Raw genomic sequence first — 20,661 nt, forward strand, 5'->3', positions numbered from 1 at the left:
GGACAGAACTGATTACTTTCAAATGGGCACTAAATTACATCTGCACACCCAGCTCCAATTATTCCCCACTTCAGGTAAACACCACACATGGTCTCCACTCCAAGTGCAAAAGCATGGCAGATCGGCTAATATATTAAAAAAGTCTTACGCCCGTGCGCACTTCCTGTCAACTTTTACCATTATAAATTCCTTTGTCCATATTTATAATGGAAACTATGTAAACTTGTTATGTAACTCCACCCATCTGCCAGTGGTGGCACTGTAACACCACGGTTTTGCATCTCCCAGCTCCTCAGCCTGTACTGCAGACGAACTCATACAATCCAACCAACTTTATTTCTCTGCTTCCCAAGCTGCTGTAAGTTTAATGTAACTATGAAAAATATGAAATTAAAATATTATACAAAAAAGGGACAGAATGTATGACTTTAAAATGGGCACAAAATCCACATCTGGTCCAATTATCCCCAACCTCTAATGCCATTCCACCTGAAGACTACACTTGACTCCCCATGTGAAACGCCAGGTGAGACTGACTAATAAAAACAATTTTCCTATTGTTTTACAGGTTTATTACAACTAGTGAAAAAGTGCAAAATTTTGCTCGGTTAGGGAAAAATATCCATCAGAAAAGCTTTTTTCCCTCATTATTGTTTTTCCACAGGGTAAAGAAATCCCAGGAATTAATGTTTTTAAAATCTACAAAGAATCTGATTTCGTTAGTGGTAATGAAAGAAAAAAGCCTGTCACAATGCAATTTTAATCATGATCTTTCAGTATTGCTCAGGCAAGCAAAAAGCAACTTCATTATAAATACCAAAAAACAACCTTTGTGCGAAACAGCTCAACAAAAATCCTAACTTGCCCAGGAGGCACATTTCCAGCTACTTCTTGTAGAAGAAGGAGTCAGATTAGAGTATTCCTAGATTCTTCTCCAACAATGCAGTATGCCCAATTCTCACAAACTCACTCACTACGAGTATTTGTTTTTTTTTAAATATAAAAGTGATTGCTAGAAAGGCTTACCTTGTTTGGCATCCAATCAAGTAAAGTTTTACAAGTATTGTTGGAAATTGTTTGACACAAACATTGCACATCCAACATTTTTATTGTATTAGTTCCTTCACAAGACCCTAATAAATTTATTGCGCATAGAATCATAGAAAATTATGGCACAGAAGGAGGCTATTCGGCCCATCGTGTCCCGTGCCAGCCGAAAGAGCTATCTTGCTTAATCCCACTTTCCAGCACTTGGTCTGTAGCCCTGTAAGTTACGGCACTTCAAGTGCTCATCCAAGTACTTTTTAAATTGGTTGAGAGTTTCTGCCTCTACCACCCTTTCAGGCAGTGAGTTCCAGACACCCACCACCCTCTGGGTGAAAAAAATTATCCTCAGCTCCCCTTTAATCCTTCTACCAATCCATTCTACTTTTAAATCTATGTCCCTTCGTCACTGACTCCGCTGCTAAGGGAAATAGGTCCTCCCTATCCACTCTATCTAGTCCAGTCATAATTTTATAAACCTCAATTAAATCTCCCCTCAGCCTCCTTTGTTCCAAAGGAAACAACCCCAGCCTGTCCAATCTTTTCTCATAGCTAAAATTTTCCAGCCCTGGCAACATGCTTGTAAATCTCCTCTATACCCTCTCTAGTGCAATCATATCTTTCCTGTAATGTGGTGACCAGAACTGTATGCAGTACTCAAGCTGTGGCCTAACCAATGTTTTATACAGTTCTAGCATAACCTCCCTGCTCTTATACTCTCTGCCTCAGCTAATAAAGGAAAGTATCCCATATGCCTTTTTAACCACCTTAATTTACCCATCCTGCTACCTTCAGGGATCTGTGGACACTCCAAGGTCCCTCTGTTCCTCTACACCGCTCAGTATCCTCCCATTTATTGTGTACTCCCTTGCCTTGTTCGCCCTCCCCAAATACATTACCTAATAGTTCTCTGGATCGAATTCCATTTGCCACTTTTCTGTCCACCTGACCAGTCCATTGATATCTTCCTGCAGTCTACAGCTTTCCTCCTCATTAACAACCACATGGCCAATTTTTGTATCATCTGCAAGCTTCCTGATCAAACATGCACTCAGCAATGTACACAGGTTTTATGTTACAACCACTAAGCTCATTTCAAAAAATGACCATAAATACCTGTAAAAATAACATTTTTTTTAATAGATCCAGTTATTAAAATCATACGGTTTGTATTTTGGAAAACATGCCAACAAGAAGAGGTTTAGAGGCTGAGTTTCTAGTTTCAGAGCTAAACCAGAAAATATGAGCAACATGTGTAGTATAATTTCAGTCTAGCCTCGAAGAGGAAAGAACTCAAAAGAGGAACGATGACACAGCAGGTTTCTCCCAACATATTGACACTGGGTATCCTAAATGTTAAACTTAAAACTCATTTACTATTGCAGCTTTATACAAACCCTTTCAAATTTTATCCAACTTCATAGATTATAGCAAAATTCCCCGAACCATTTACATTATAGCCGGAAAACCATGAATAAAATGTAAATATGCATGTTCAATATTTTTATTTGCCCCCATCTCCCTTTTCATGAGCCTTAAATAAGTATGCTTTGAAACTTTGGACTGAACTTTCTTCCCTTTCACTATTTAGTTGCTCTATGACCAAGGTTTTTCATGCCAAAGCCTTATAAACTGTGCATACTTAAATCGCTGTAATCTACAGGGCTTTGAAACATTCATCACCTAACTACTACATTGGAACCTATCTTAATATATTTATCTTTTGTTTAAAGCAATTGCACATGTGTAAATACTGCACGTGCGGTTACTGTTGGCCAGGACATTCCCCAATTCTGGGTGAAGGTACGTACAAACCACCAATGCCAAAGCAGATTGGTGGTTGTACAGGCAGGAGGACAGAGATCCATCTGTCCACCGTTACACCCAAAAATAAAGTCAGGCTTCACATGGTGTGGGTCCTGCGTCCCCATTACAAGTTTAATACTGCCATTAACATTTTAAAATTAACAGAATCAATAGATAAAATACACACAGAATAGACCTGAAATTACCAAAAGAAAGTGCTTCTGTATTAGCAAGTCTGGCCATTAACATTTTAAAATGTTAATGGCAGTTTCAACATAAATAACTCACTTAATCTGTTACCCTGAAAAGGTAATGGTTTATTCATTATATCTGCATGATGTTTCACAAGTTGTCAAAATACATCTTAAGCTTCAGTAGGAAATGGTGTTCAATGGAGCTGTTTTTACATTTGAAATGAAAATTGTTAAGCATGGTCAATTATATGGCTGGATATAGTCTTGTTGACTTCAAAAGGACATTCAGTGGATAACTGAACTTTGTCGCAGTTGTCCAGTTTCTCCCCAAATCCTAAGATTGGGATCTGAGAGAATGGACTGGAGATCATAGGCTTATGTCAAATGCATGACAGTTTGATTTCAAAATGACAGATAGTTTTGGAGACTGCAAAAGGAGAAAGCGGTTGCAGTGTAATTAAAGATTCATTATTCAAAAAGGAATTGACTTTTACTGTATTCCAGCAGACATTATTGGAACGGTTAAATTAGCACCTTACAGGCTTTGCTCATCAGGTTTATGTTGAACTTTATTGGATTGACAGCATCTAGCCTCTTAAGTCAGAAGGTTGTAGGTTCAAGACCCACTGCAGGATTTGAGCACATAATCTAGGCTGACACCTCCAAGTCAGTACTGAAGAAGTGCTAAATCATCAGAAGTGCTGCTTTTGGATGAGATAATAAACCTAGGCCTCATCTGTCTGTTCAGGTTGACATAAATGATCCCATAGCACAATTCGAAGAGGAGTGGGGAGTTCTCAGTGTCCTGGCCAAGACTCATCCCTCAATCAACACCACCAAAAAAAGATTAACTGGTCATTTATCTCATTAGCTTGCTGTAGGATCTTGCTGTGTGAAAAATGGCTGTTGTGTATGCCTACAAAATAACAGTGACTACAACTCAAAACTAATTTGCTGGCTGTGAAAGGCGTTATATAAATGACAGTTCTTTTCAAAGAAAACCAGACATTTGAAGTTTTAAATGTGATATTTCCTACCTTGAGTGACTTAAACACAATGTGCATGTTAAACCACACAGTGACTGCTGGCTGTGATATTCTCCAATGTCTGATAAAGGTCTGCACAAACCAGCAAAAACCAAAGCACACTGGGCCAGACTTGCTAATACAGAAGCACTTTCTTTTGGTAATTTCAGGTCTATTCTGTGTGTATTTTATCTATTGATTCTGTTAATTTTCCAGCCAAAAGGATTAACTGGAGAACACCTTCAAATTGACACCAAGTTAAAAAATCTCAAATCGAATCCAAATTTACAATGGATTGAACCTATACAAACCAACAACATCTTAAGAACATACCCAAATGTAAAATGTCAGAGTGATATACCTTAAATACTGTGCAAAAGAGATTTACCATTAACATATAGAGGGAGCCCTGAAAAATAAACATCTGTGGGAAAGCAGGACGACAATAATAGTATTCTTCCAAGTTTATAACATTTTTAAACTAGGTTTACAATAGATGCCATTACAATATGACAAGTGAATGCCAAGACTGCATGTTGAGATGCTCAATTCTATCCCAACCTGCAGTTCGTAAGCTTAAATGTCTACTACAGGAATGTAGTATTAAGTTCCTCAGACAGGTATGCATTAGCAACCACCAAACAGTACAATTAAAACCCTTAGTAGCTGCTAAAGTGAACTTGTCCACTTTATAAAATACTTCAGATGTAGTCATGCAATTTTCTTTTATAGGTCAATAGGCAAATTGTACAGTAGGTACATGAAAGTTTCTAAAGTGAGTGACAATATTCACCTCTTGGAATTCTTCCTGTTCCTTGACATGTTGGACAGGTAACACTGTCTCGACCTGTGAATTCCACATACGGAAACTGTGAAACATCCCCATTTCTACCAGAGTCTTCACTGTGATTGGTTGAAATATCCAGTTTATCCCTGTCCGTAATTGATGTGCAGGACTCCCGGCTTTCACTCATGTGTTTGTGCAGTGGTAAGCGAGATAAATTTTTCCCCATGGTTCAATAATCACTTGAGGGAAAAAGATTAAAAGCAAGTTGTTAACTTAAGTACACATGGGACCCAGAAACTCTACCAATAAATCCAGTAGCAAACATAATCTTCATTTGTATATCTCTAATTGAAACTCCAACTGAAACAGGATTGATACATCAAGAAGAATTTGTAAAACCATGATAGCAGAGGCATCATTACCATGGGTTAAAACCATCAAGACAGCTGTTTCACTAAAGCGATGTTAGCAAACTGTTGACCATCAATCTAATTTATACGGGGCTCCATATTTACATATGGGACAATCAAACTGCTCGTTTATTGGTTTCAAACATTCATAAACTTTAGCCAGAACAGAGTAATTAGACAAAGAGTCATAGAATTTAGTAACTTCTGCAGAAATTTTTCCTTGTCACCTTTTCTTCCCGTTTTCTTTCCCCAGTGTAACTGTATTAGAATCAACGAGCGGGTATGAGTGCCTGGCGTTTTGATGTCAGCAACCAATCTTCCATCCTCTTTATATACACTTCTATAAGGCCATAAGAGATAGAAGCAATAGGTGGTCATTCGGCCCCTCGAGCCTGCTCTGCCATTCAATGAGATCGTGGCTGATCTGATTTTTACCTCAACTCCACTTTCCTGCCTTTTCCCCATATCCTTTGACTCCCTTGCTGATCAAAAATTTGTCTAACTCAGCCTTGAATGTATTTAACGACTCAGCCTCCACAGCTTTTTGGGGTAAAGAATTCCAAAGATTCACAAACCTCTGGGAGAAGAAATTCCTCCTCATTTCCGTCTTAAACGGGCGACCCCTTATTCTGAGACTATGCCCCCTAGTTTTAGATTCCCCCACGAGGGGTAACGTCCTCTCAGCATCTACCCTATCGAGTCCCCTCAGAATCTTGTATGTTTCGATAAAATCTCCTCTCATTCTTCTAAACTCCAATGAGTATAGACCCAACCTATTCAATCTTTCCTCATAAGACAACCCTTCCATACCCGGAATCAACCGAGTGAACCTTCTCTGAACTGCCTCCAATGCAAGTATGTCCTTCCTTAAATAAAAGGGCACCAGAACTGTACACAGTACTCCAGGTGTGGTCTCACCAGCACCCTGTACAGTTGTAGCATGACTTCCCTGCATCCATCCCCCTAGAAATAAAGGCCAATATTCCGTTTGCCTTCCGGATTACCTGCTGCACCTGTATGTTGACTTTTTATGTTTCATATACCAGGACACCCAGATCCCTCTGTACCGCAGCATTTTGTAGTATTCCTCCATTCAAATAATATTTTGCTTTTTTATTTTTCCTCCCAAAGTGGACGACTTCACATTTTCCCACATTATATTCCATCTGCCAAATTTTTGCCCACTTAACCTGTCAATATCCCTTTGCAGGCACTGTCCTCGTCGCAACTTGCTTTTCTACCCATCTTTGTATCATCAGCAAATTTGGCCACAAGACACGCTGTTCCTTCATCCAAGTCATTGATATATATTGTAAATAGTTGAGGCCCCAGCACTGAGCCCTGCGGCACCCCACTAGTTACAGATTTCCATTTTGAAAATGACCCTTTTATCCCGACTCTTTGTTTTCAGTTAGTCAATCCTCTATCCATGCCAGTATATTACCTCCCAACACCATGAGCTCTTATCTTGTGCAGTAATCTTTTATGTGGCATCTTATCGAATGCCTTTTGGAAATCCAAATATACTGCATCCATTGGTTCCCCTTTATGCACTCTGCCCGTTACTTCCGCAAAGAACTCTAATAAATTTGTCAGACATGATTTTCCCTTCATAAAACCATGTTGTCTCTCCTTGATTGTATTATGAGTCTCCAAATGTCCTGCTACTACTTCCTTAATAATGCATTTTCCCAATGACAGATGTTAGCCTAACTGGTCTATAGTTACCTGCTCTGTCTCATTCCCTTCTTGAATAGGGGTGTTTCGTTTGCGGTTTTCCAATCTGCTGGGACCTTTCCAAAATCTATTGAATTCTGGAAGATTACAACCAATGCATCCACTATCTCGGAGGCCACTTCCTTCAAGACCCTTGCATGCTAGCCATCAGGTCCAGGGGACTTGTCAGCCTTTAGACCCATTAGTTTACCTAGTACTTTTTCTCTAGTTATAGTGATTGTTTTTAGTTCCTCCCTCCCCTTTGCCCCTTGATTTTTTACTATTATTGGTATATTATTAGTGTCTTCTACTGTGAAGACAGATACAAAATATATTTTCAATTCCTCTGCCATTTCCTTGTTTTCCATTATTATTTCCCCAGTCTCATCCTCTAAGGGACCAATGTTTAATTTAGTTACCCTCTTCCTTTTTATATACTTGTAGAAGCTTTTACTGTCAGTTTTTATATTTCTTGCTAGTTTACTCTCAATTTATTTTCTCCCTCTTTATTATTCTTTTAGTCATCCTTTGCTGTTTTTTTAAAGTTTTCCCAATCTTCGGGCTTACCAGTAATCTTTACCATGTTGTATGCTTTTTCTTTTAACCCGACACCATCCTTTACTTCCTTAGTAGCCATGGTTGGTTCACCCTTTTTGTGGAGTCTTTCCTCCTAACAGGGATATATTTTTGTTGCGCGTCATAAAATATATTTTTAAATGTTTGCCACTGCTTATCCACTATCATACCATCTAATCTGTTTACCCAGTCCACTTGAGCCAATTCCACCCTCATTCCTTTATAATTGCCCTTATTTAAGTTTAATACAGTAGTTTCAGACCCAAGATCTTCGCTCTCAAACTGGATGTGAAATTCTATCACGTTATGATCACTGCTTCCCAAGGGATCCTTTACTTTGAGATCATTAGTTAATCCTGTTTCGTTACCCATTACCAGATCCAAAACGGCCAGTTCCCTGGTTGGTTCCCCGACGTATTGGTCTAAGAAATAGTCCCTTTTACACTCTATGAACACCTCCTCGGGGCTATTTTTGCCAAATGTGATTTGTCCAATCTATGTGAAAGTTAAAATCGCCCATGATTATTGCATTACCTTTTTTACAAGCCCCTCTTATTTCCTGATTAATATTTTGCCCTACAGTGTAGCTACTGTTAGGGGGCCTATATACTACTCCCACCAGTGATCTTTCGCTTGCTATTTCTTACCTCCACCCAAATTGATTCGACATCTTGGTCTTCTGAGCCAAGATCATTTCTCACTATTATACCAATTTCATCCTTTATTAACAGAGCTACCCCACCACCTTTACCTTTTTTCCTATCCTTCCGAAATGTTAAATAACACTGAATATTTAGCTCCCAACCTTTGTCACCTTGCAACCACGTCTCTGTAATAGCCACGAGATCATACCCATTTGTTTCTATTTGTGACGTCAATTCATCTATCTTATTGCGAATGCTGCGTGCAGATAAACAACCTTTAATTTTGTCTTTTTACCATTCTTTCCTACCCCAGCCCCATTTGCTAGTGCACTCTTATGTTGGTACGCTCTATCCCTTCCTGACACACACTGTTTATCATTACTCCCATCACTTTCCTGTACTACTTCCTTGTCTTTTCTCTTTATCAATCCAAACTTCGCCCTACCTGAGCCCTCCCCCCCTCTATTTAGTTTAAAGCCTTCTCTACCGCCCTAATTATTCGGTTCTCAATCAGCATTCTTTTTACAATTTGGACTATTCTGCATCTGAAGTGCACAAAGTGTGAAATGTGTGGGGACTCGACAACTTGTTTGATTTTAAATCCTTAATAAAATAGTTTTGGATAAACTCAAGTCTGGTTTAGTGAGAATGTGCAAGGTATGACATGCATGCCCGATTAACAAACTACAAATCAATGGGGATTAGAACATTAGTGTCAGGTAACACCATTCAAGTTCGGAACATCAGGTATTGGCAGATCAGCTATGGATCACCTACTAAAATATTTAGCTGCCACTTGAACTGCTTCACCTGGCTAGAAGGTTTGTTAGACATCTCGGTATTGTAACAGCTTTTTGTGGAAACAGATAAGCAGCACATAAGAACTCAAAGCCTACAACTTGTTTGATTTTAAATCCTTAATAAAATAGTTTTGGATAAACTCAAGTCTGGTTTAGTGAGAATGTGCAAGGTATGACATACATGCTTTTAAGCAGTTTAAAATGCACGTTTTCTAAACAAAGTCACTAGTTCAATACCTTTTTATACAGTATTTAAAGTATATATATATATTCAGATTGAGATGTCCCCAAATCATATTTAAAATGATCAATAGTCCAGGAGAAATATATCCACTATAAAGCAAGAACAAGCTAGCCAGTAATGACACACCATGGATGAATAAAGAAATAAGGGCAAAATTGAAACTAAAGAACAAGGCATACACGAAGTACACAGACAACAAAGGAGAGGCTGACAAAAGGGAATACAAAAAAGGTAGGAAAAAAGTCAAAAAAGTAATTAGGAATGCAAAGAGAAACTACGAAATTAAATTATCAAGGAATATAAAAATAGTAAAGTACTCTACAGTGACATAAATAACCAAATCAGGATAGGGCCACTAAAGGATGCACACGATAAACTTGCAGGTAATGACAGCGAAATGGCAGAAATATTAAATAATTACTTTGCCTCAGTATTTACCAGGGAAACTAACATGGTGGGCATGACATTAGAAGAGATCAAAGATGATAAAGACATTTAAGATAGGAAGGGGGGAGATAATTGATAAACTAATCAAATGTAGAGAGGATAAAACCCCTGGTCCGGATGGATTGTATCCACGCATATTAAAAGAAATTTGGGAAGATAGCAGAGGCACTATTACATATAAATATTCATTGGAAAAGTGAATAGTGCTAGAGCATTGGCGGACAGCTAATGTAGGAATATAGGAACAGGAGTAGGCCATTCAGCCCCTCGTGCCTGCTCCGCCATTTGATAAGATCATGGCTGATCTGTGATCTAACTCCATATACCTGCCTTTGGCCCATATCCCTTAATACCTCTGGTTGCCAAAAAGCTATCTATCTCAGATTTAAATTTAGCAATTGAGCTAGTATCAATTGCCATTTGCGGAAGAGAGTTCCAAACTTCTACCACCCTTTGTGTGTAGAAATGTTTTCTAATCGCGCTCCTGAAAGGTCTGGCTCTAATTTTTAGACTGTGCCCCCTACTCCTAAAATCCCCAACCAGCGGAAATAGTTTCTCTCTATCCACCCTATCTGTTCCCCTTAATATCTTATAAACTTCGATCAGATCACCCCTTAACCTTCGAAACTCTAGAGAATACAACCCCAATTTGTGTAATCTCTCCTCGTAACTTAACCCTTGAAGTCTGGGTATCATTCTAGTAAACCTACGCTGCACTCCCTCCAAGGCCAATATGTCCTTCCGAAGGTGCGGTGCCCAGAACTGCTCACAGTACTCCAGGTGCGGTCTATCCAGGGTTTTGTATAGCTGCAGCATAACGTCTGCCCCCTTGTACTCTAGTCCTCTAGATATAAAGGCCAACATTCCATTTGCCTTCTTGATTATTTTCTGCACCTGTTCATGACACTTCAATGATCTATGTACCTGAACCCCTAAGTCCCTTTGGACAGCCACTGTTTTTAAACTTTTTACCATTTAGAAAGTACCCTGTTCTATCCATTTTTGATCCAAAGTGGATGACCTCACATTTGTCTACATTGAATTCCATTTGCCACAGTTTTGTCCATCCACCTAATCTATCAATATCGCCTTGTAATTTTATGTTTTCATTTACACTGCTTACAATACCACCAATCTTTGTGTCATCAGAAAAATTAGATACGAGACTTTCTATGCCTTCATCTAAGTCGTTAATAAATATTGTGAATAATTGAGGCCCCAAGACAGATCCCTGCGGGACTCCACTAGTCACATCCTGCCAATGTGAGTACCTTCCCATTATCTCTACTCTCTGTCGCCTTTCGCTCAGTCAACTTCCTAACCAAGTCCGTACTTTTCCCTCGATTCCATGGGCTTCTATCTCAGCTAACAGTCTCTTATGTGGGACCTTATCAAATGCCTTCTGGAAGTCCATATAAATAACATCCATTGGCATTCCCCTGTCCACTACTTTAGTCACCTCTTCAAAAAATTCAATCAGGTTTGTCAGGCACGACCTACCTTTCACAAATCCATGCTGGCTCTCTCTGATTAACTGAACACCGAGAATTTTCAGTCACCCTATCTTTAATTATAGACTCCAGCATTTTCCCCACAACAGATGTTAGGCTAACTGGTCTATAATTCCCCGGTTTCCCTCTCTCTCCCTTCTTAAAAAGCGGAGTGATACATGCAATTTTCCAATCTAGAGGGACAGTTCCTGAATCTAGAGAACTTTGAAAGATTATAGTTAGGGCATCCGCAATGTGCTCACCTACTTCCTTTAAAACCCTAGGATGGAAATCATCTGGTCCTGGGGATTTGTCACTTTAGTGCTATTATTTTCTTCATTACTGTTGCTTTACTTATGTTAATTCTATTGAGTCCCTGTCCCCGATTCAATATAAGTTTTCTTGGGATTTCCGGCATGCTATTCTCTTTTTCGACTGTAAATACTGACGCAAAGTAATTGTTCAACATGTCCGCCATTTACCCATTGTCAATGACAATATCCCCACTTTCAGTTTTTAAAGGGCCAACACTGCTCCTGACCACCCTCTTTTTAATATAACTATAAAAGTTCTTCATATTGTTTTTGATATCCCTTGCGAGTTTCTTTTCATACTCTCTTTTTGTAGCCCTTACTATCTGTTTTGTGACCCTTTGTTGATCTTTGCATCTTTCCCATTCACCAGGATCTGTGCCATTTTTTGCCTTTTTGTATGCCCTTTCCTTATGTCTTATACTGTCCCTTACCTCTTCAGTTGTCCAAGGCTGTTTTTTTTTGGCAAGTAGAGTTCTTGCCCCTCAGGGGTATAAACCGATTCTGTATCATGTTAAAAGTTTCTTTAAACATTTCCCACTTATCATCAGTCGTTTTACCCATTAACAGACTTGACCAGTTTACCGTGGACAGTCTCTGTCTCATCCCATTGAAGTCAGCCTTACCCAAGTCTAGAATCTTAGCAGCTGATTCACTTTTTTCCCTTTCAAACACTACATCGAACTCGATCATGTTATGATCACTATTGGATAGAAGTTCACGCACAGTTAAGCCGTTAACTAAATCTGGTTCATTACTCGTTACTAAATCTAGAATGGCTTGCCCCCTTGTTACTTCTAGGACATACTGCTGTAGAAAACTATCCCGGACACACAAGAAATTCAGTACCTTTCTGACAGTTGCTAGTCTGCTTTTCCCAATCTATGTGAAGGTTAAAGTCCCCCATTAAGACCACTATGCCTTTCTTACACGCTTGTCTATTCTCTGCATTTATACAATCTAGCACTTCAGTGCTGCTGCCAGGGCTCCTATATACAACTCCCACTATAGTCTTAGATCCTTTCCTATTTCTCAATTCAACCCATAAGGTCTCTGTTGGCTGCTTACCTCTCGTTATATCCCCCTTTATCATTGATGTGATTTTATCTCTAATCATTAAGGCTACTCCTCCCCCTCTTCCATATCTCTCCTGTAGACCTTATAACCTGGTATAATTAGTTCCCAATCCTGACCATCCTGCAGCCAAGTCTCAGTAATAGCTATCATGTGTGGAAATGCATAAAGAGATCCCTGACCATATTAACTCTCTCTAATACACCTAACTCACGAATGTAGAAATGCATGATGGATATTTGACCATATTAACTGACCAGCTAATTCAATTTAAAGCGCACAATAGTTTCTCACGAAAACACATAGAAGCACAATTGTGTGATTACTTTGAGCTTTCTCATGCTGATAGCTGTCTGACTAACAGAAATGAATGACCAAATAGCCTTGAGACTAGCTATAGACTTACTGATAATAAAAAGACAGTTTCTTAGGGAAAAAGCACTTTCCCAGGCCTGCATCCAAAATATCGAGACAGCCATGGGAACCAGAGGGTGGGTTCCCCATTTTGATTGACTAACTACCTGAGCCAATAAAGAATGTACGTGTACGCCCATATTCTATGACAGGTGGGCGTCGTTACTGAACTGTATAAACGGGAGCTGTTTCTTGAACTCAGCGAAGACGTAGCTTCAACCATTGTTTTGAGGCACTCTTCCACTTGTACAAGTTTCTTAATAAATTCTCGCTTGTCTTAAGTGTTTGGTGTTAATATTACTTATTCTATACAATGCATTAAGTTTAAGTTTTCGACACGTCATACCCTCCAATTTGAATTTGAACCTGTAGTTCATTTAATTTATTCCTTATACTCCGTGCATTTGTATATAGAACTCTTAGTTGGGCCACACACCCTCGCCTGACCTTCAGCTTTGATGCTGGGTTAATCGCCTTACGCCTTCTAGTTTTTATTTTATCTGTTGTGCCTAAAGTACACTTTCTTTCCGCTGCTCTACACTTTTCCCTTTCACTTGTTCTTGAACAACTGTTGGTACTATTTGTATTGTAGATTTCCCCTATATTCCTATATTTAAAAGAAAAGAGATAGAACAAGTCCAGGGAACAATAGACCAATTAGTTTAATGTCAGTGGTAGGAAAGATAATGGAATCCTTACTCAAAGATGTAATAGAAAAACAGAGAAACTGAAAATATAAGGAATAATAGTCTTAAAAAGGGAAGATCATTATTGACCAACCTTACTGAATTCTTTGAAGTATAACAGAAAGGGTTGACAAGGGGAATGCAGTAGATGTAATATATTTGGATTTTCAAAAAGCCTTTGATGAGGTATACCGCATAGTAGACTCATGACTAAGGTCAGAGCATGTGGAGTCAGGGGAGAAATAGCAAAATGGATAGCAAGCTGGCTACAAAACAGAAAACAGAGTAGGGGTTGAAGGTAGTTACTCAGATTGGCAAAAGGTGGGAAGTGGTGTTCCACAAGGAACAGTGTTGTTCACTATTTGCATAAACAATTTGGACTCGGGATTCGGAAGTACAATTGCAAAGTTTGCCACCAAATTGGGTGGTATAGTTAATAACGAGGAGGACTGCTACAAAATACAGAAAGACATTGATAAAATTGCAGAATGGGCATGTAATTGGCAAATGAATTTCAATACAAGTGTGAGGTGGTACATTTTAGTAGGGAGAATAAGGAGGCCACATATTCCTTGGAAAATAAGAGTCTAAATGGGGTAGAGGAGCATAGGGATTGGGAGTACAGATACACAAATCACTAGTAGCGAGGTAGGTTAATAAGGCCATAAAAAAAAGCAAAGCACTGGGGTTCATTTCTGGAGGGATAGAATTGAAAAGCACAGAAATTATGTTAAACTTGTATAGAACCTTGGTTAGACTTGGAGGTACTGTGCAGAGTTCTGGTCTCCATATTATAAAAAGGATATAGAGGCACTGGAGAAGGTGCAAAAAAGATTTACTAGGATGATACCAGAACTGAGAGGTTATACCTATCAGGAAAGATTGAACAGGCTGGGGCTCTTTTCTCTAGATAAGAAAAAAAAGAGAAGGTTGAGGGGTGACCTGATAGAGGCCTTTAAGATTATGAAAGGGTTTGATAGGATAGAGGTAGAGAAGATATTTCCACTTGCAGGGGAGACAAGAACTGGGGCCATAAGTATAAGATAGACGCTAATAAATCCAATTGGTAATTCTGGAGAAACGTCTTTACCGAGAGAGTGGTTAGAATGTAGAACTTGCTACCACAAAAAGTAGTTGAGGTGACTAGATGCGTTTAAGGGGAAGCTTGATAAACATGAGGGAGAAAAGAATATAAGTATATGCTGATAGGGTTAGATGAAGTAGGGAGGGAGGAGGCTCGTGTGGAGCATAAACCCCGGCATAGACCAGTTGGGCTGAATGGCCTGTTTCTTTGCAGTAGATTCTATGTTTAATGTGCTGCTGCATTTGGTTGAAGTTTTCAACAGAAATTGGCTTAGAGTTGCCACAGAATAGTACAGGGCCTTGAATTTAGATTAATTACTCTGATCAGAGCCAATTGCTCTTAACACGCAAATAGGTGGAAATTTAATGTTCAATGAATTCTTATATTTTCAGATAAATGTTCCCATTTTTGACTCAAGTATTTAAACAAGTTTCCAACAGAAACAGGGGGAAAAAAGTACTCTTAAAAAGGTTTGTATACAAATCAAGAACTTTTAAATTTAGTTTTAGCTGCTTTTAGAGAATCCAAAGTCCCAACTTACAAATGTAAACAATTTTACAACACCAAGTTATAGTCCAGCAATTTTATTTTAAATTCACAAGCTTTCGGAGGCTTCCTCCTTCCTCAGGTAAATGTTTGCAGGGGAGACAAGAACAGCAACGCGAAATGCAATATACTTCAATGTACGAGTAATTCTATTTGCTTCCAGATTTGCTTGAATGGTAAATATCGCTTGAAATACAGAAACCACTTGGACAGCAAAATCTGCCACTGTACCATTTCTTCCCTTTTAAGATAGCAAAGCATACAAACTGAATACTTTGCAAGGAAGGCTGCACTATTTTGTATCAACTGTACTTCAATAGTCATAAAAATCAACTGTAAATTGTACTTTGTTTGACCAACCAGGAAAAGCACATAGGCACACAAGTTTCAAACATTTAAAAGTTGCATTCTGATGGATTGGAATTTCTAGTAATTGCAGATAACTTAGCTGCAACTAAGCCAATCACAAAAAGTATGCGCATTTGTATGTTCCTAAGAAATAAACTAAGTGCTAAATATCACTGTCCTACAAACTCCAATATATTCATCTATATTGAAATTCAAAATTGGTTTATTGCCTGCTACAGACAGAACCACCTCTTCTCTTCCCCCATCATAGGAACCATTGTGTAAAATCCTATTTAAGATATTACAGACCACTGATGTCTTTAAAAACACAGAAGGTCAAACACAGGAAACTTGTTAAACCTTGTAAAATGGTACATACATACATGCATACAGAATATACATAAATGCAATATACTTTACACTACTGGGTAGGTATATTCTATAGGCCTCTGGCTAATGGGAAGGATATAGAGGAGCAAATTTGCAGGGAAATTACAGAGGGGTGCAAAAGCCACAGAGTAATGATAACGGGGGATTTCAACTATCCTAATATAGACTGGGATAACAATAATGAGGGACGAAGGGGAGGAATTTTTGAAATGTGTTCAGGATAACTTTCTCGACCAGTACATTTCCGGCCCAACGAGGAAGGAGGCATTGCTGGACTTGGTTCGAGGGAATGAAATGGGCCAAGTGGAGCAAGTGTCAGTGGGGGAGCATTTAGGGAGCAGCGATCATAGTATCATAAGGTTTAGAATAGCTATGGAAAAGGACTGTGACCACTCTAAAGTAAAAAATACTCAATTGGAGGAGGACCAATTTCAGTGGGATGAGAACAGATCTGGCCCGGGTAAATTGGAATCAAAGATTGGTAGACAAAACTGTAAGTGAACAGTTGGCGGCCTTTAAAGAGATGATTCAGGTACAGACAAGGAGCATTCCAACGAGGGAGAAAGGTAGGGCAACTAAAGCCAGAGCTCTCTGGATGACAAAGGAGACAGAGAGTAAGATGAAGTGGAAAAAAGCAGTGTATGACAAGTGTCAGGTTGATAACGTAAGTGGGAACCAGGCAGAATATAGAAAGTTCAGAGGGGAAGTGAAAGAGGGAATAAGAGGGGCAAGAGTATAAGAATAGACTAGCAGACAACATAAATGGGAATCCAAAAGTCTTCTACAGACATGTTAACAGTAAATGGATATTAAGAGGAAGGGTGGGGCCAATTAGGGACCATAAAGGAGAGCTACTCATGGAGGCAGTGGGCATGGCTGAGGTACTAAATGAGTACTTTGCATCGGTCTTTACCAAGAAAGAAGATACCGCCAGAGTCTTGGTAAAGGAAGATATAGTTAAGATACTGGATGGGCTAAAAATTGAGAAGGAAGTACTAGAAAGGTTAGCTGTACTTAAACTAGATAAGTCACCTGGTCTGGATGGGATGCACCCTAGGTTGCTGAGGGAAGGAAGGGGGGGGAATTTGCAGAGGTACAGGCCATAATCTTCCAAACATCCTTAGATACGGGGGTGGTGCCAGAAGACTGGAGAATTGCAAAGGTTACACCCTTGTTCAAAAGGGTGTAAAGATAAACCCAACAACTACAGGTGGTGGGGAAACTTTTGGAAATTATAATTCACGACAGAATTAACAGTCACTTGGACGAGTGCGGATTGATTAAGGAAAGCCAGCACGGATTTGTTAAAGGCAAATCGTGTTTAACTAACCTGATAGAGTTTTTTGATGTGGTAACAGAGGGTAGATGAGGGCGATACAGTTGATGTGGTGAATATGGATTTTCAAAAAGCGTTTGATAAAGTGCCACATGGTAGGCTTGCTATTAAGATTGCAGCTCATGGAATAAAGGGGCAATAGCAACATGGTTACAGAATTGGGTAAGGGACAGGAAACAGTAGTGCTAAACGGTTGTTTTTCAGACTGGAGGGAGGTGTGCAGTGGTGTTCCCCAGGGGTTGCTGCTGGGACCACTGCTTTTCTTGATATATACTAATGACTTGGACTTATGAGTACAGGGCACAACTTCAAAATTTGCAGATGAGAAAACTTGGAAGGGTAGTGAACAATGAGGAGGATAGTGTTGGACTTCAAAAGGATATAGACATGCTGGTGGCATGGGCGAACACGTGGCAGATGAAGTTTAATGCGAAAAAATGCGAGGTGATGCATTTCAGTAGGAAGAATGAGGAGAAGCAATATAAACTAGAGGGCACAATTCTAAATGGGGTAGAAGAGGAGGGTTCTGGAGGTATAGGTGCACAAATCGTTAACGGTGGCAGGACAGGTTGAGAAAGCGGTTAAAAAAAGCATACGGGGTCCTGGCTTTATAAAGAGAGGCACAGGGTACAAAAGTACAGAAGTCGTGATGAACCTTTATAAAACACAGGTTAGGCCACAACTGGAGTATTGCGTCCAGTTCTGGGCATCGCACTTTAGGAAGGATGTGCAGGCCTTAGAGAGGGTGCAGAAGTGATTTACGAGAATGATTCCAGGGATGAGGGACTTAAATTACGTGGATAGACTGGAGAAGCTGGGATTGTTCTACTTGGAACAGAGAAGGTTGAGAGGAGATTTGATTGAGGTATTCAAAATCATGAAGGATCTAGACAGATTAGATAGAGTAACTTTTCCCATTCACGGAAGGGTCAAGAACCAGAGGGTATAGATTTAAGGTGATTGTTAAAAGAACCAAAAGGTGACATGAGGAAAAACTTTTTTTTTTAAACACAGTGAGTGGTTGGGATTTGGAATGCACTGCCCGAGGGAGTGGTGGAGGCAGATTCAATCATGGCCTTCAAAAGGGAACTGGATAAGTACTTGAAACAAAAAAATGTGCAGGGCTATGGGGAGTGGGACTAGCTGGATTGCTCGTGCATAGAGCCGGCACGGACTCGATGGGCCAAATGGCCTCCTTCCGTGCTGTAACCTATGATTCTAGGATAAATATGTTTCAAAATTTCCTATTTAAAAACGCCAGGAATAGAAGAGTTCTGTTTAGGAAAAAAGTGATTTTAAAAAAGTTAAATAACAATGAAATCTAGTAAAATTAGATTAAAAACAAGTTGAGCTTCCTAGAACACTTACTGCAACAATTGGAGCTGCATGGGTAACTAATATTTTACTATACTGTAGAAAACCTATTTAAAACAAAAGCTTAGGAAAATACATGTAGTCAGAAAGATGAAGCACTTAAGGATTCAGTAAAAGGCAGTTTAAAAATATATAAACATTCAAATAGTCTGAAATTAAAATGGACTAAGTCTTGTGAAATGGCTATATATAAAAATGCATGTACTTAAAAAAAAAAGCTAAAAAGGCAGTGCCAAAAATAAGATGGAATGAAAAATATAAAATGGATTGAATCTTGACATGATCACACTATGTATGCCTTCTAAGTTACAGTCTTAGAATCCAAAGGATCAAATAAATGAAATGTAACAGCAGGTGAAAAGAACATGTTAATACATTTTAGAGAAAAACAAAGCATAGTCAATCAGAAGAGCTTGCCAATAGCTCAGTAGTCAGCAGTAGCTTCTAACCTTCAGGCAATGGAGGTAATACTACAAGAAGCTACCTAGAGGCATGGGTCAGCTCCTTCTGATCAATCACATACTATACCGCAACTCTCACCCTACAGACCAGCTTGCTACTAGCGGTTGCTAATATAGACTAGTAGATATCTGAGTAAGTCAGCATGTGTGCTGTTTTTAGAAGGACAGGATATTATCCCACGATGTATTATTCTGCTGCTACCAGATACATGTCCCTTTAAGGCTACAAGGTGTTATTCTGTCTTCTTGAATTTGATTAGAAGCTGATTGGCTTTATTTAAAGTGACTCCTGAGCTCAATTTGAGGCTAGGAGCATTTGCATATATGACTCAAACGCAACAGGCAAAACACCCACCTCGTCATAATGAGATTAATTTCATGCTGAATCAGCGAATACAATGAACTCTGTACAGGTCCCAACCACTGAACCCATCCAAAAGGTCCTCCCAGGAGCAAAACATGCTCAATCAGGTAACACGTCCTCAATTTACAAATAAAAGGTCATTAACTTTAAAAGGCACAGCTACACAAATACAACAAATGAGATCAGTGAGATGAGTGCAAGTGTTGGCAAATTACCTTTCGTCATTAAACATTTCCACTTTAAAACTGCATTAGAAGCAAGGAAATAATTAAGTATTTGCCCAAAGACTTGACAGCTGTGTTTATGTTCGACCCCTTTTTTTAAAAAAAAAGAAAAAGTCTATTAGAGAAAACACGAAAATGATAAATCACGAACCTCCGATAAATTAACTTCACCACGGCGTGCCCTGTAGAATACACCGTAGACGACAGAAGCCTCAAAAACACACAGCAATCTATTAATAACAAAAAGGCCACTCCAGAATAGTTTTCCCGTTCCCACCTCCCTCATGAATACCGAATGCTCCTCACGCGTGCAAACATGCGCATCAAATGGAGAGGACGACAATGTGGCTGCGCGTTGCCGGGAGTCGGTGCACAAACCCCGGCCCAGACCCCCCCTCCCCAGCCTGCGGCAGCGGCAGCGGCAGCTCGCCGACACAATCTCCGAGACAGGCGGGTGCAGCTCACGCACCGCCGCCGGGAGGGCCGGGAGCCGCGGTCGGTCGGTCTGTCGATCCGCCGGTGTTAATATCAGCGAATCTCCGCCACCCGCACCCTACCTCGGCCCGATACCCAGCGGCTGAAGATTCTTTCGTTGGTCGGAGGCGAGGCCGCCGCCGCCGCCGCCGCTCGCGATATGAATTCGTTAATTTTAAAACGCACTCCGTTTCTCCCAGACGATGTTTACCTTTTTTTTTGCCCCGTATGTGCACCCGCTCCCTCTCCTGTTGGCCGTTAGAGTGGCGGCACGTGATCATGGGATTACGTCACAGTGATTCTTGCATCAATTCAAGGCACGCGTTTTATTGTTTGAAGCTCGCTTGATATTTAAACTTAAAACTTAATGTGATGATCTAGAATTTTCAAGG

At 39.7% G+C, this 20,661-nt stretch overlaps 1 protein-coding gene across 5 annotated transcripts in view; it reads right to left on the reverse strand.

Annotated features, from left to right (window-relative positions):
- The window catches only part of tmem106ba (transmembrane protein 106Ba), a 45,307-nt gene extending 24,764 nt beyond the window's left edge, over positions 1 to 20,543 (reverse strand). The window contains exons 1-3 of one of the 5 annotated variants that reach the window (XM_068003954.1): positions 20,481 to 20,509; positions 19,787 to 19,885; positions 4,863 to 5,095 (exon numbers count right to left, since the gene is read on the reverse strand). In XM_068003954.1, coding sequence (XP_067860055.1) covers positions 4,863 to 5,082 — 220 coding nt within the window. In that variant the 5' untranslated portion in view covers positions 5,083 to 5,095; positions 19,787 to 19,885; positions 20,481 to 20,509. The other 4 variants (XM_068003944.1, XM_068003972.1, XM_068003963.1 and 1 more) reach the window with 4 other exon arrangements.
- Positions 20,544 to 20,661: the final 118 nt, after the last annotated feature.

The sequence above is a fragment of the Heptranchias perlo genome, chromosome 2, assembly GCF_035084215.1.
Source record: "Heptranchias perlo isolate sHepPer1 chromosome 2, sHepPer1.hap1, whole genome shotgun sequence".
Lineage (NCBI taxonomy): Eukaryota > Metazoa > Chordata > Chondrichthyes > Hexanchiformes > Hexanchidae > Heptranchias > Heptranchias perlo.